At 33.5% G+C, this 14,730-nt stretch overlaps 1 protein-coding gene across 2 annotated transcripts; it reads right to left on the reverse strand.

Annotated features, from left to right (window-relative positions):
• Window positions 1-4,563: 4,563 nt before the first annotated feature.
• On the reverse strand, window positions 4,564-14,523 carry LOC117905937 (kinesin-like protein KIN-7N). Of its 2 annotated transcripts, none has more exons than XM_034818821.1 (18): window positions 14,361-14,523; window positions 14,185-14,274; window positions 13,791-13,909; window positions 13,570-13,683; window positions 13,397-13,478; window positions 13,231-13,298; window positions 13,059-13,136; window positions 12,733-12,875; window positions 12,553-12,655; window positions 12,379-12,459; window positions 12,067-12,135; window positions 11,924-11,983; window positions 11,657-11,809; window positions 10,555-10,842; window positions 9,797-9,883; window positions 7,825-7,983; window positions 7,458-7,727; window positions 4,564-5,299 (listed from the first exon to the last, which is right to left on the reverse strand). In XM_034818821.1, the coding sequence occupies exons 1-18, from the start codon at window positions 14,503-14,505 to the stop codon at window positions 4,862-4,864; spliced, it is 2,547 nt and encodes an 848-aa protein (XP_034674712.1). In that variant the 5' UTR covers window positions 14,506-14,523; the 3' UTR covers window positions 4,564-4,861. The 2 variants fall into 2 exon arrangements, with proteins under 2 accessions (XP_034674712.1, XP_034674713.1); XM_034818822.1 differs by lacking the exon at window positions 4,564-5,299 and adding an exon at window positions 5,356-5,488.
• Window positions 14,524-14,730: the final 207 nt, after the last annotated feature.

Genomic DNA, 14,730 nt, shown 5'->3' on the forward strand with positions numbered 1-14,730 from the left:
ATATGAGATCTGTCTGGTAATAAGAAAAATATTATATGTTTTATACACTATTTACTGTTCATATTTATATTTCCGAAATTACCTTTTAGGTCTCCCAAGCAAAAAAAAACATTTTTTTTTTGTTTTCCTCGGCAATCAAATGAGGATGAATTTTTCCGGAAATCATGGGGGTGGTGGTGGAAGCAAAAAAAATTCCCGTTTTATCCCCAAGAAAATCCATCCTCCATTCGATTTTCGGGAAAATTCATCCTCGTTTGATTTCCGAGAAAATCCATGCAAAACTCCTAAGGAAAACAAAAAAAAATTGCTTTTTTTTTTTTGCTCCTTGTGCTTTCTAGGGGTCTCCATCCCCCATTCGATTTCCGGTAAAATTCATCCTCGTTTGATTGCCGAGAAAATTCATGCAAAACCCCTAAGGAAAACAAAAAAAAATTGTTTTTTTTTTCTTGCTGACAGACAAAGAGACCTAAAGGATAATTTCAAAAATGTAAATATGAATAATAAATAATGTATGAAACCTATAATATTTTTCTTATTACCCGACATATCTCATATTTCAGTTATATGGATTTTAAAACCATATATTTTTCATATAACTGCCTATAAACACAATTTTCCCGAAAATATATGCAAAGTAGAGATTAGGGGTGAAATGATGAGGTGCAGGTCCATTAATTGGAATAGACAAAGTGTACGTGTCAGTTAGAGGACTGCAAAGGAGTGATAAAGAGGACTTTAAAGGCTTGAGAGCTGAGAGTGACGACAGACCAAACAATCTCTAGGCTACACATTGTTGGGGTGCCCTCTCTGCATGACTTCCAAGATTGCCTGATTGCCTGATTGCCTGATACAGAGGCTAGGTGTCTTTTTTTATTCCAGTATCCTTCCCTTCCACACTTCCATTGTTGTGTTAAGATCATCCTTTGTCTTTCTTCTCTCCCTTACACACCCGCACCCATAATCTCTTGTCTTATATCATGTGGTCCCAAGTGGGTTTTGTCTTCTCGTGGAGGATACCCATAATGAAACACTGTGCAGAGAGGCAAATTGAATGTTCCTTTTCTGCATGCATGGAAGCTCATGAATTCAACCCTCATGACATTTTAACCAATTCCAAACACAATTGCCATCACATATTCAGTCATTTATTATTATAATCATTATTATCATTATCATCATCATCATTATTATTATTGTTATTATTTATTAATTAAGTTACAATGCCCGCATACCTGTTTTCATGTGGATGTTACCCTAAAATTGGGTCCATATCTATTTGAGATGGTCAATATATAATGTATTCATCTTCCACCTCCTAGTCCTGTACCTGCAGAGGCTTTTGAGTTGGTATGCAATTTGAAAGAAGACACATGGGTGGGTCCCAAAATGGGATCACTTGTGTACTTGATGTAAAGTACTGGCATCAATATGAATTAAAGGAGAGATGGCCACTGGCCAGATAAGAAAAGGAAACTTATTTCCGAAAATATGGACTACTTGAAGATGGGGCTAATGCTTTATACTCCATAATCACTTTAATTTAAATTATCTTTAAAAAAGTTTGAGTTAATACTTAATTTTAAGTTCGTATTTTAAGTGTAAGTTGTTTGGTGAAATTAATTTTATTTTTAAAATTATTAAATTAAGATATTTTCCTTTGTTAACATTAAGTAATAAACTTATTTATTGATAGGAAAAAAGTTAGGAATAATTAGGATATATTTGAGATTTAGAAAAAAATTATTTATTTTAACTTATCATTTTTTTATAAGAGAATTTGAACCTTCCAGTTATAATATTAAAGTCAAACTAAGATTTGATTAATATCAATTTTAATGATTATAAAATAATATTCAAAATTAATAATTATATTTCAATTAGATAAGAAATTTTTTTAAAAAAGATAATTAAAAAGACATCAAATAAAAAGGAAATCAAGAAGAAAGAAAATTGGTTTTAATAAATTACATTTTTCATATTTTCTTAAAATGTCTTTATAAAGTTATTGGATCACTAGGATTGTAATACATTACATTTTTCATTTATAACCCCCCAAAGTTCATCCAAGTGCTAATTAGTTTTAATTCTTTTATAAATTGGATGAAAAAATGTTCTAAAGAACAACCTAAGATTAAATTGGTCAAAATTATTTTGAAAGGTTTTTTAATGGTTAAGGACTTAGAAACGAGATTTTTCCCAAGGCTTTTTGGTCTTAGAATTGCATATTTTTCAAACTTCAAGGGAACCAATCAACTTATTAGGATTAACCAATCGAAGGAAGTAAAAATGGTTCAAATTGATATATTGGTGTTTCAATCGAAAGAGGCATAGCCTCAATTGGTTGAGGTTCAGTCGAATTGGTTGGACAAAGGTCAGCCTAAGGACTAGTAGTAAGTTACATCGACGGATGGATCCTAAATTATGCCTACCAACTAGTTTAGTTCTTCAACTTTTATTTAAATGTTTCATGCTTATCATTTAAGTCTTAAATGGAGTATGTTTGAGTGTTCATTACTTCAAACCTTGAGCCTAAACTTGCATTAGGATCTTAGTCTTTTTCATTTGTAATACTTGTAAGGTTTGTCAAATGTAGAATTACTTGGAGAGTTCAAGAGTGAGGTATTTTTTGAGAGAATTATTGGAACATTAATCCAAACAGAATAATTTGAAAACTTTGACTATAAAACTCTTTTTGTAAAGAATGCCTTGAAATCATAATTCAAATGTAAAGAATTCAAAGACTGACTATAAAAATCTTGATTTAGGAGAGCCATTTTGAATCAAGGGAACCATTTTGACTATAAAAATCTTGATTTGGGAGAACCATCCCACAATTGAGATTTGACAAAGGTGTATAAGTCAAGTCGTGCCCAACCATTACTAAAAACTAGTATTTGCATTGCCTTATTTTCTCCATCTTATTTTCATATGCAATGAATCTTTTATTATATTTGCTCTATTATTACTTATTATTATTGATAGTCAATATTTGCATTCTTAATTAATAAATTTCTATTAAGTAACTATCACTCAATTTAATTTTATTTTCTCTTGGGTAATTATATATCGATTAGCCTAAAAATGCTTAATGTGTGGCCTACCCCATGCTACTTGGTTCAAGGCTTAAGCTAATAACGCTTTCAATTATTGAATTCTCGCTATTTAAGATGCAACACTCCACCAATGGTCCTTAATGAAATGATCGATAGTTTGACTTTCAATGATTAAATTAAATCACTAAGTTCTTAAACATTTATTAAGCCTTATTTTAACTTAAAATTATTCAAAAGTGTAAATATAGACCATATCCCATTCTTAAAAAATTATTAAAAAAATGAAAATAATAATATAAAAAATAATTCTATTTTATTTTTTATGCTTCTTTTATGACATAGAAAAGGAAAGCACTTAGAAAAAACTGTGAAGAAAGTGAATTCCTAAAAAATATAATAAAATCAAATAATAGAAAAATATATTCTTCTTTTCTTTTCTTTTTCTTTTGTTTACATCTATTTCTACTTTTTATTTTATTTTATCAGCCTCAAAATATAAGAACCAAATATAACCACCAACCGCCAGGAAATGACAAATTTTCATTCATGGAGAGTAAAACATCACGTGATTGTATAGCCGGTTCACCTCAATGGGCGTAGGTGACCCAGCATCATCCAAACATGACATACTCAACAACTCATCCACCATAAGAGATGCAAGAGATAGCATCGGAAATCTTTCAGAACACTTGCTGTGCGGCTGCTAATTTTCGTATACACTTGAAAGCATGGAGATTCCTTATTTGTTTCGACCTCACGCGTCACTCGCCCCTTTAGTCTTTGTTGATGTGATTATAATACATCACCTTGTGCCTACTGAAAAAGATGGGGAAGAATAAATTTGTACCTAACAGACGAATCCCAAATATTTCTGATACGGGAATATTTAATATTTATCACCATCAGTTGGAGTGGGTCACCAAAATGTGGACTTGTATATATACTTCGATGGGATATGGGCTCATCGCTATCTAATAATAATTGACTCAATGAAACCTACCATCAACACCCCGGGTGTTCACACAATGTAGATTGAAAAAAGAACAAGGCCATATGCCAATAAATATGGAATTACAGCTGAAATTCGGTGTTTAGGGCATGAATGGGCTAAGATCAGTTGTGTGTTTGACACAGTTTAAAACTTTTAATTAAATACATAAGTATAAGAAAAGGTTAAGAAGATAGGGTCAAGATCAGTAAACTAAACCTGGAAAAGTCAGCAACTCCATTCAGATTTTGTAGCCCCTCAAGCTATCCCCTCCTCTGGCGATACACCATTTGAGGGTCCTAAATGACACAACAAAGGGGGGTTAATACCTGAGGCAGGACTCACATGCAGATAGATGAGCCATGAAAACCACCTTGTAGGTCTAGCAGTCCAAATTGCGGCCTTAAGTGGGTATTATAAACTTTCCTAAGTGAGTGGTGCCTAGTTAGAAACTCCTCAATAAAAACTCATGCCACTCAAAAATCCTTAAATCAACATCAGGGAATGTCAAAAGGTTACCAATGCTGCAAATTGAATGTAGTGTAGGATATTCAATAAGAAATCACACAGACCAATCATTAGAAAACTAGGTTCAGACTGGTCTTCATGTAGTTAAATACCCTAAATCTCTCATGACTGAAGAACAAGCTTCAAACAACATGGAAAAATATCAGATTCTAATATGGCAGAGCCGAAGTACTTAACAAACAGCATCAACAGGGTTGTTTTGTTTAATATATAGGATACAGTAGAAAAACACGCAGAAGAGAAGTTGCAGACCTTCCATTTCCATTTAAGAAGCAAGCAGCATATCAAATATTCAATAGCCAAGAGATTTGGCAATTGGAACTGGATTCTGGCCTCTCAAGTTCTCAATTTTAGACTTAAACTGACTGTGGAAAGACATCAGTGATCTCTGTCGATGGGCAAAAGCAACACTGAACTGTTTGACCTCTTCTTCAAGATCTTTTCTTCTCTGTAATTCAGTATTCAATTCCTTCGAAACATTTTCCTTCTGGTCAGTCACCAATGCAAGTTTTTGGGTTGACTTGGACACTGTTTGCAGCAGGGACTCTCTTTCATCTTTCAAAAGATGGAACTCTCTTTCCAAACTATGGTATCTTTCTTTAGAAACCTCCAGAAGCTGGTTACTGTGTTCTAGCTCTTTCTCCAAGCTCTGATATTTTTCATTGATTGTATTGAGCTCATTGTCCAGTTTCTCCTTCCAACAAGCAGTTTCTCCTCCCAAAGCACAGCCCTTTATCACATCCAAAAACTAAATCTTAAAATAGAAAAGAAAGCAATATGCAATCTTTGTTACACACACTACAGGAAAAAAAAAATTAGCATTCTGTTTTTCTATTCTTTTTAAAAATCTTTGGCAGGGGGTTTAACCTTATAGAAGTGGTAGACAATGCCAGTTGAAAGTCATGGGTTGTCTCTGCAACTAAATAGAGGCTTAATAATGTTACATTTCTGTGTTTTGACTAGAAGATATGCAAAGTATGAACAACAACAAATTAAAAGTCTCTCTACGTAATAAATCAAAATTTTCCATTAAACTTAACTGGTTAAAAGCTATTAAAATGTAACTTTCTCTTCACTTCCTTCTTCATGTTGAAAGTCAAAACACATTCACCCTTCATTTGCTTATTCTTCTTCTAATCATATTTAAGCATGTGTCTAACCAATAAATACAATTATTACTTGTCAAAAAATTCAAGTAATGTTGTATTAAATTAGTTTTTTTGTAACACCTACTTTAAACAAAGGTCATACAAAGATTATAATGTAATTATTTAAGATGGTTCTAATGACTTAATACCAGGTCTAACTTTTGCCAATGGGTAATAAACATTGAATGAATTCATATCTTTACAATCTCTAGAAAGCCATTCTAATTGGATTTTGACCTAGGTTCTTCTGAAAGTATTTCACTAAATGAATCTTTATGCGATGCTGGATTAGAGAAGCTGGACAATGAGCTGCTTTGGTCCTTAAGACAAGTACAACTTCAAAGTTTGGGGATGTATGCACTATTTCTATGAGTTCATGCCTCATAGTGCCAATTTGACGCTTGAGACACCTCCTTGTCAAGATGATCCAATTGACAGAACTTCCATCCATAACCTAAGCGATTTCAGGTTTATTTCTCAACTCTCAACCTTTTGGTTTGAATGTGGTTCTGCTTGCAAGTCCATTCTATCTACGACTAGCCCTCAGTTAGTGCTTATGCAAGTTCTTGAAATTGTGTACATTATTTTGGAAAAATGGCTCTACACTAGAAGCTGATACCATCTATCCCTTCTTGTAAGAAAGGCAGGAAGAAGTTCCATATGACAGAAGGACGATCAAATAAGATTCGTATCATGGAAGAAAGATGATTGAATCTAAAACAGTAGCTGAAACTTGATTTGGTGTTTCTATTGTCAGGTCTTGAGAAGGTTACAGTTCAATCTGAGTTAAAAATTCTTTATAAATAGAAAGAAAGTAGATGAAATAGGAAAATCTACAAAACATCAAAGTAGCAAACAGGAAAAAAAATCAACAGGTTTATCATTTTCAATTATGACATTGAAGAAATAGTTAATACCAATATGAAGAATTCACATAGAATATGCTGTTTGTGCACCAGCAACAGAACATGTTTCTGAAAAACAATAAAAGGACAGCCTTCCAAGGGAGTAATAATAAAGATGTGATTTCAATTTGTGTAAATATCTGAGGAAATGGAATATTAGCATACCTACAAAAACTTGTGATTGCAGCTATATAAGCTAAACTAATTTTACTGTGCTAAAATTTTTCAAGATGCATTCTATAAGCAAAGATGTGACTGTAAATATCTAAAGTAGTTGAAATGCAGCGTCACCTGGATAAATTTTAGAAAGGGAAAAACTGATTTTTTTTTTTCTGCATTTCAAGTATAACAATGGCAGTATCAAATTGAATTGTGATACATGTTCTTATATACTCACAATTCAAATTCTTTATGCAATCAAATTATGCATAATCAAGACTTGGTTACAAGACCTATGTTGTAGAACTAAGTTCAATCCTCTCTATAAACCATAACAAGCACATTTTTACCCATACTATGTGAGAAATAATAATATGAACAATATGAATGATTTTTTGGCATGGTTAATATGATGAGTAACTAAGAAAAACTGACAATGAAACTCCACAAGTTCTGGTAAAGTGAATAAAAATTTGAAATTTCATGCAGAAAAAAAAATGTTCATATTTTCCAATAAACAAATAATCAATCAAGGCAATAATTTGAATATAATAGATAAGGCAAAAGACTAAAATATCACAAGCCTGAAAAAGGAAAGAAAATATCCTAACATCAGGACACAGAATAATATCAGAATTGATGAGTGACATCTTGCTAGTTGTGACGAGGCAGCTACCTTATATCCACAGCTGCATGGTAGATTCCTGGAGTGTCTAGGTTTGACAGTTGATGGTTCTGAAAGTACTAAGGATGTAATTGTTTTGTTCAGCCTCTCACAAAGCACTTTGCATTGTTCTTGAATAAGAGAGTTGTTCCCAGGAAAAGTCCTATTGCCATCAATGCTCACAGAGAAATGATTTTCCAAAGTTGAGAGAAGACTTGTACCAATCTCACTTGTGCTAGAAAGCAATTTTGAAGTTGAAGATTCATCATCAGGTACAAAACTCTGTTCATGACACAAAAAGAACAGATGGCAACTGTTATTTTATTGAATGCTTCTTAGCAAGTAAATGTTAGAGACAAATTTAAGAATCAGGATTCACCTGCATGATTGACATAACATCCTTATATATTTCTTTGCAATTTGCCACAGACTCACACAACCTATGAGGAATTTCTCGAATTAGTTGTGCTTCTCTTTGAAGTTCAGATATTTCCCCTGTTAATTGCTTGTTCAATAGTATTTGCTCCATGTGGTTTCTCTGTGAAACATATGCATCGATGTGCAAAGTAATAATTATGCATGGGAAGTATAAAACAAGGATAAACAGAATGATCACAAGCAATGAAAACAAGCCAAAAGACAATATAAAAATTTTAACCACTAACATATGTTCTATATATTAAAATGAGTTATAGTAAAATAAGTGTACGATGCATCGATGTGCAAAGTAATAATTATGCATGGGAAGTATAAAACAAAGATAAACAGAATGATCACATGCAATGAAAACAAGCCAAAAGACAATATAAAAATTTTAACCACTAACATCTGTTCTATATATTAAAATGAGTTATAGTAAAATAAGTGTATGATGTAGAGAAGTAATAGTCTAAGCAAGGTTTTAGAACTGTGAAGATGAGGAGAACCATCTTTGATGTGCATATAGTAGAGCTGAAGAATTGAAGCATACTTTAATTTGAGGTAAGTGGCATATAACATGTTATCTTTCATAGTTGGAAATGTACTACGACTACACCCATTTCTCTCTTGAGACCATTTAGCACTGCACCAAACTTCTTTTTCATACTTTTTGAGGTGTGGTAAGTAGACATCACCTTGTGACTGACTATATAACAATAGACGGGAGTTTGTTTCCAACTAGCTATGTGGTGTCTAATGTAGGCACTTCAAACAAAAGTGCGATATAAACATAAACTTAGATGTGAGTTTCATATTGTTTCCATCAAGCTATGTGGTGTTTGATGTAGGGACTTCAAACAAAAGTGCAATATAAACATAAACTTAGATGCAAGGCATCATGTTGAGATCGTTTTCAACACAATAATTTATGCGTTTAGAAATATTAGTTTAAGCAAAAGTAATCATTGTTGATATGTGATTGAATTCATATAGAGGAATTGTATTTTAAACATGATTTTTTAAATAAAGATAATTTTGACATTTTTTAAAATTCTAATTAAACACCTGTATCGCATTTGAGGAAAAAGCTTGGGTCTTTCCACTTCTCTAAGAGGGCTCAAGCTTGAGAGATTTATCTAAACAACCTTTAAAGTTGTGTTTAACATTGAAACATGTTTCTATTGCATAATGTATCCTTCCATATATGATATGATTTCACCTATGTTGCATGCGTTTGGGTGCATGTATACGTTTGGGTGTCTAATGCTTCTGGATTTTAGGATAGGAGGGCTCGATTCCAAAGAATTTCAATAATGGTTATAGATACTTAGGGTAAAACATAATAAATGAAAAGAAAAAAGAGAGAATATCAATTAAAAATAAATAAAAGCAAAGATATCCTTGATAAAAGCTTTCTTTTTTTTTCTCTTATTTATCCTTATCTTTTCTCTCCTATTCGTAAATATTCTCATAATTGTTTTCTAAAGTAAGCTCCCTTTTTTTTAGGAAAATGCTAATTGCATTGCTACTTTTATTCTCATTTTTAACAACTTGCTAGGTGGTAGATTGGAATTGGATGTCTTTTGGGTTCAATAATATTAACTACTTTATATTACATCTGATAACTACTCCAAAGCAAATGATAGTAAAAGTGATGGTGCATGCTATCCCTTTATTTAATGTAACTATTTGTTAAGTTGAAAGAAAAAAGAAATCAACTAGAAAATCTCAACCTCAATGAAAAAGCAAAATAAACATATCTGACAAGAATCCTATACCCTCACCCATATCATGTTGCATCAACATGAATACACTAGGCGAAGTTGAAGTGTCTTAGAACCATGCAACACAATAACTTAAATGCAACACTTTATGCATTTAAAACTTTGAAAAACATTAAAGAACAAGTGAAAATATATTAACATACTAACCTCAAGTTGATCTTTCTCTTCAATGGCAAGTTCTAATTGTCTCTTGAGAACTTGGACCTCTTGTTTGTAATTTTCATTTGAGCAACCCTGGAAAAATCACATTAAATTCATGCATATCAAAATAAATATACGCAATTATTTAAATTTGCGGCATATAAAATTAAATTTATGGTAAGGAATTCTATCATAAAATAATTGTTCCACTACATGATCTGATCCTTGAACTAGAGAAAAACAAAATAAGAAAATAAAAAACTGCCTACAGCAAGAACTACTGAACGATAAAATAAAAAAATTACCTCCAACAAAATAGGAGTATCAGCACAACCAGTAGCTGAGCCACATGTTGCCTAAGGGGTAAGTGCCCCCTTGAAATTTGGAAAAGGTTTTAGGAATTTGAACCCTTTTCCAAGGATTTGCTTCCACTCCATTGTTGCAACCACGCTACATGACCATTTTGTCTTCTTTTTTTTTTTGGCCCCCTTGAAATAAATTCCCATATCTTTCCCCCCCTCAGCTTATTTTTAAGCACAATATAGGTATGGATCAATGGAACCATCAATCTTTCCCATTATAATGAGTTTTGAACAATGCCAAATATATGGGGTCTGTGCCATATAATTTTATTGTGTGATTTAACTCAATTTTTCATTTTATTGACATAATAAATAGCTACTAAATCTAGTTCAGAAAAAAGAAGCATTAACAGTAACAAATAATGTTTTGTAGCATGAAAGAGAACGCAAAGAAAAACTTACAGGGGTTGCCTCACTTGTTGGAAAGGATTGGACTCTTCTTGCTGGAGTTATTTGAAGTGAATCCAGGTCAGCAATGTAACCTTTGTTCATCTTCAGCCATGTATCTTCATCAGCCACATTGCTAATAGCATCTGGAAGAGGGCTGTAATCAGGTAGCCTAGAATAATTTGATCGTTTGACAACAAAGGCATTGGGAACTGCCTTAAAACAAGGAGTACTAAAACCATCTGCATGACCTGTACCATGACTGTCAATGGATTCTTCCTTAAGGCTTTGTCTTGCAGAGTCCTGTCGCAACCAGTAGACAATTTAAATTCTGATTAGCTATCCCAAGAGATGTGGATAGAATTCCCATACATATAGACGACAAAAGAAAAGTCAAATAAAAATAATGTGCAATAGAAAAATGAATTTAAATTAAAAATGTATATTACTCAACTTATTTCAGTTGTCATTTTAGTGAAAAATAATAAGCACTGGTGGACTCTTTCCATGAGATGGGGGACAAAAACCTCAAGTTTTCTAATTGCCACATCTCAACATTCTCAATTTTGCAACAAGGCTAAAGTTTAAGGATCTAGGCTATCTTCTTAGGTGTTCTCTTTGAAATAAGCCCACCATTGCACAAAATTTTTCTAGCAACCTAAATTTAGTCAGCATCCGATATGCAGCATGTCAACTTGACAACATCACCTCATCAACAGCGTATATATTTGTCTATATGAATGTCCAAATCTGCTATAATAGAGAATAAATTAAAAGGGCAAACATTTTTGAGTGAAATCTGGAGACATGAAATAGAGATGGGCACAGTCCAATGACTTGCAAGGGTTCACCAGGGTGATTCATAGAAAATATATGCACCTTAAAATAGAGCAGAATGGAAAAAAAGAAAACCTACACTCAAAAGTTAACAATTGGGATAAGGCTTAACTAAGTTGAGGGGTAACCAAATGTTAAGAAAATGGATATTAGCACTGTTATGTTGGCACAACATTAAGCAATCAGAATGGGAACAGAGCAAATACTTTAGTCATCATCTAAAGAAAAATAAACCATGGCAAAAGGTCCAAAAGTTGACATTGGTATTGCATTGCTCTACCTGACTAGATTTCCTATCGCAATCTGACAAAGTGACTAGACTACTGAGATTGTCAATTTTCATCTGCTGTTCCCTAATCCATTGATCTCGTTCTTTGTGGGATTTCCTCTCCTCTTCCAGTTCTGTTGCAAGCTTCTCATGCTCCAGTTCATACTGATGAACAGAAATGAGCAAATAAATGCAGGCAATGAGAAAGATTACATGTAAGTTGCTTAGGATGCAACATAAGCCCCAAATTCTGCTGAAGGGGAAAAAACAACAATCTACCTTGAGCATATCATTTCGAAGTTTCAAAATCTCTTGCTCTAGCACCTCAGCATGGGATCCCTAAACAGAAAAATATGCTATGTTTACTTGGTTCTGAACTTCTTTGACATGAGAATAAAGACAATAAACCATGTAATCATTACCTGAAGTTTTTTACGTAGTTCCTCTATCTCTAGTTTTTGCCGCTTCAGTAATGCTGCATCTGTCAAAATCTATGACATTCAACCACAATTAGATGCATGAAAAATTGAATGGAAAGGTGAAAGAAATTGGTCTCTGAGGTTTTAAGTAACTGTCATTGCCTTAGAGAAGAGAAGATGGTCAACTAATGATGCAGTACTATACTTACACCTAATACCACTCCTGGTGATAAGGGATGGATTTCAAAGGCAAAATAAATGCTAAAAATATTCACTTAAAAGTGAAAGTGAAAATGCAGAGAATAATGAACAGACCTCATTCACTTGAGCACAATTGGTAATGCGCTTGGCTCTGCTAGCAAACTGGAGGGTTCCCTTGGTTTCCTCAATGTGAACCTAAATATAAATCATGTACTATAAATAAGCCAAAATGTTGGAACTAATCTAAGAAGCAGAAAAATAAAGAGAAGAATAAAATTGAAAGACTACCTCTTCTGGTGCTACAGTGCAAATTATAGAAGTTTTGGCATTACCACCAAGTGCAGGTTGAAGTATGCGAGTTAGCTTACTATCTCGATAAGGAATATGTCCCCTGCATTAGTAATTAATTCCATTAGAACATGGTTGTTTTATCAAATTGAGTTGATCAACTACAGAAGAGATAGATACCTTTGCTTTGCACCATCACTCAATTTGTTAATTACATTACCAAGAACCATTAAGCTCTTGTTAATGTGCTTTCCTTCCTTTAAACGAACTCCACCTGCTCCAGTTTTTGCAATTCGTTCAGACCCAGCTAAATCTACCAAGTTCTGGTTCCAGATAGAAAATAAAAGAGATGACCCAGAGACAAAAGTAAGAAGAATCAAATATTAAATGAATTGACACCAACTAAAACATGAAATAATGAATTAGAATTGACAAAAAAATAAAATAAATAAAACAATTCAAATGCTAATGCTCCTTTGAAGTAGCATTAAGGAACAGGGACAAACCAAAACCGAGACACGGACTGCATCTGTACTTGAATAATCACTGGAATAATTGGAATCCTTTTCCTTGCTTTCAATAACCTGGTTGTATGCAAAGAGAAAATCATAATAATAAGATATTTTGAAGGAATTGTGGGGGCAAAACTGCATCCTTTTGAAAATGATAAGAACATACCATTCTAAATATGGTGTGAGACCTACTACTTCGAGCATTCATGTTTGTCTCACCGAAATGCCTATTAACTGAAAGAAGTAGTTTTTGAAATATATGTAAACAGTAATAGATATTTAATTGAAAGAATCCAAGAGAAGTCTAAAGGCTACTTGCAATAGGTCCAAACCTTCTCCAGATTCAATGATCTTTAGCACTTGCTCAGCACCATTTACAATTTCTTCCCTAAGGCCTGCAACAAATACGCCGTTCTAAAAAAGAGAAACACCTAGGAATATCAGTGATTAAACACATTCTAGTGAAAAGTACTTAAGAAGAGTTCAGTTTTCATCTATAACTGACCTCCAGACTCTCGTGAATTTGTAATTTCTGGTTCTCTACTGCAAGAAGATCATTGATTTCTTCATTATAAATTTCCATGTAGGAAACTCGAATCAGAAACTCTCGATCAGTTGTCTGAGAAAGTAAGAATATAAACATTAAAATGGATAAATAAGAAACCCCTAATTGATTTAAGCAACAATAGCCATGGTAACGTTTACAACAAAAACAATAAGTAATACCATCTGAATTCTTCTAAATACATCTTTGACAGCCAGATGAATGATTCCTGGATCAGATTCAGAGCCATTCATGGTGTAAGTCTTGCCACTGCTGGTCTGTCCATAGGCAAATGCAGTTCCTGAAAATACCACAAAGATCAACCTCAACATCAACATCAAGTTGATCACTAATCTTGATCTGGCGTGTTCAAATGAATGAATCAAATCGATTAGACGAAAAACGCAAGTCAACGAGTCTCATTGAGCAAGGCGGTTCTGTTTTCTTGGACAAAAGATGAAAAGGTGAAACTCAATATCTTAATTCTTCTGCTGTTAAAAAATTTCTGAGAAACCAAGCAGAGCATAAACATGAATCAGGAAAAAAAAAAGGGGAAAAGGAAAAGGAAAAGCACACCGTTAAAACCCTCCACAGCGGCATGGATGATATCCTTAATAAGAAGCTCGTAAACCCTAGCATTGGCGCAACTTTGGTCGAACACATGGTCTGCACAACCGCATTGAACAAAATTGAGAAGGCGATCTTAAGAAGGAAAGAAATAGATGCACAAAAATAGAGAGAGAAACGGATACCGAAAGCGTGAGAAACACCAGAGATGGGAGTTCCGAGAGTTTTGTGGAGAGAAATGCGATTGTCTTCGACTCTCCAGTAGGTAGAGGTTGAGGTTTCCTGGGCGACAGGAGGCCGCACCCGAACTGCTACACAGATCTTCTCCATATTGTCTTCCTGCCTCCCTCTCTGATCTGTTTTGAATCATCGTCAAAGGCGGGCTCTCCCCAAATAAAAATTGATTTTGAAATGTGCAGATTTACGAAATTGCCCTCACGCTCTCTCATGACCGTTGGGATCCGTGTATTACAGGTTCACAATTTATCAAACTAGGTAACATCTTAAAATTTGAAATTTAATCAGAAAATTATTCTTCAAACATTCTATACTTTT

Source organism: Vitis riparia, chromosome 18 (assembly GCF_004353265.1).
Source record: "Vitis riparia cultivar Riparia Gloire de Montpellier isolate 1030 chromosome 18, EGFV_Vit.rip_1.0, whole genome shotgun sequence".
Classification (NCBI taxonomy): domain Eukaryota; kingdom Viridiplantae; phylum Streptophyta; class Magnoliopsida; order Vitales; family Vitaceae; genus Vitis; species Vitis riparia.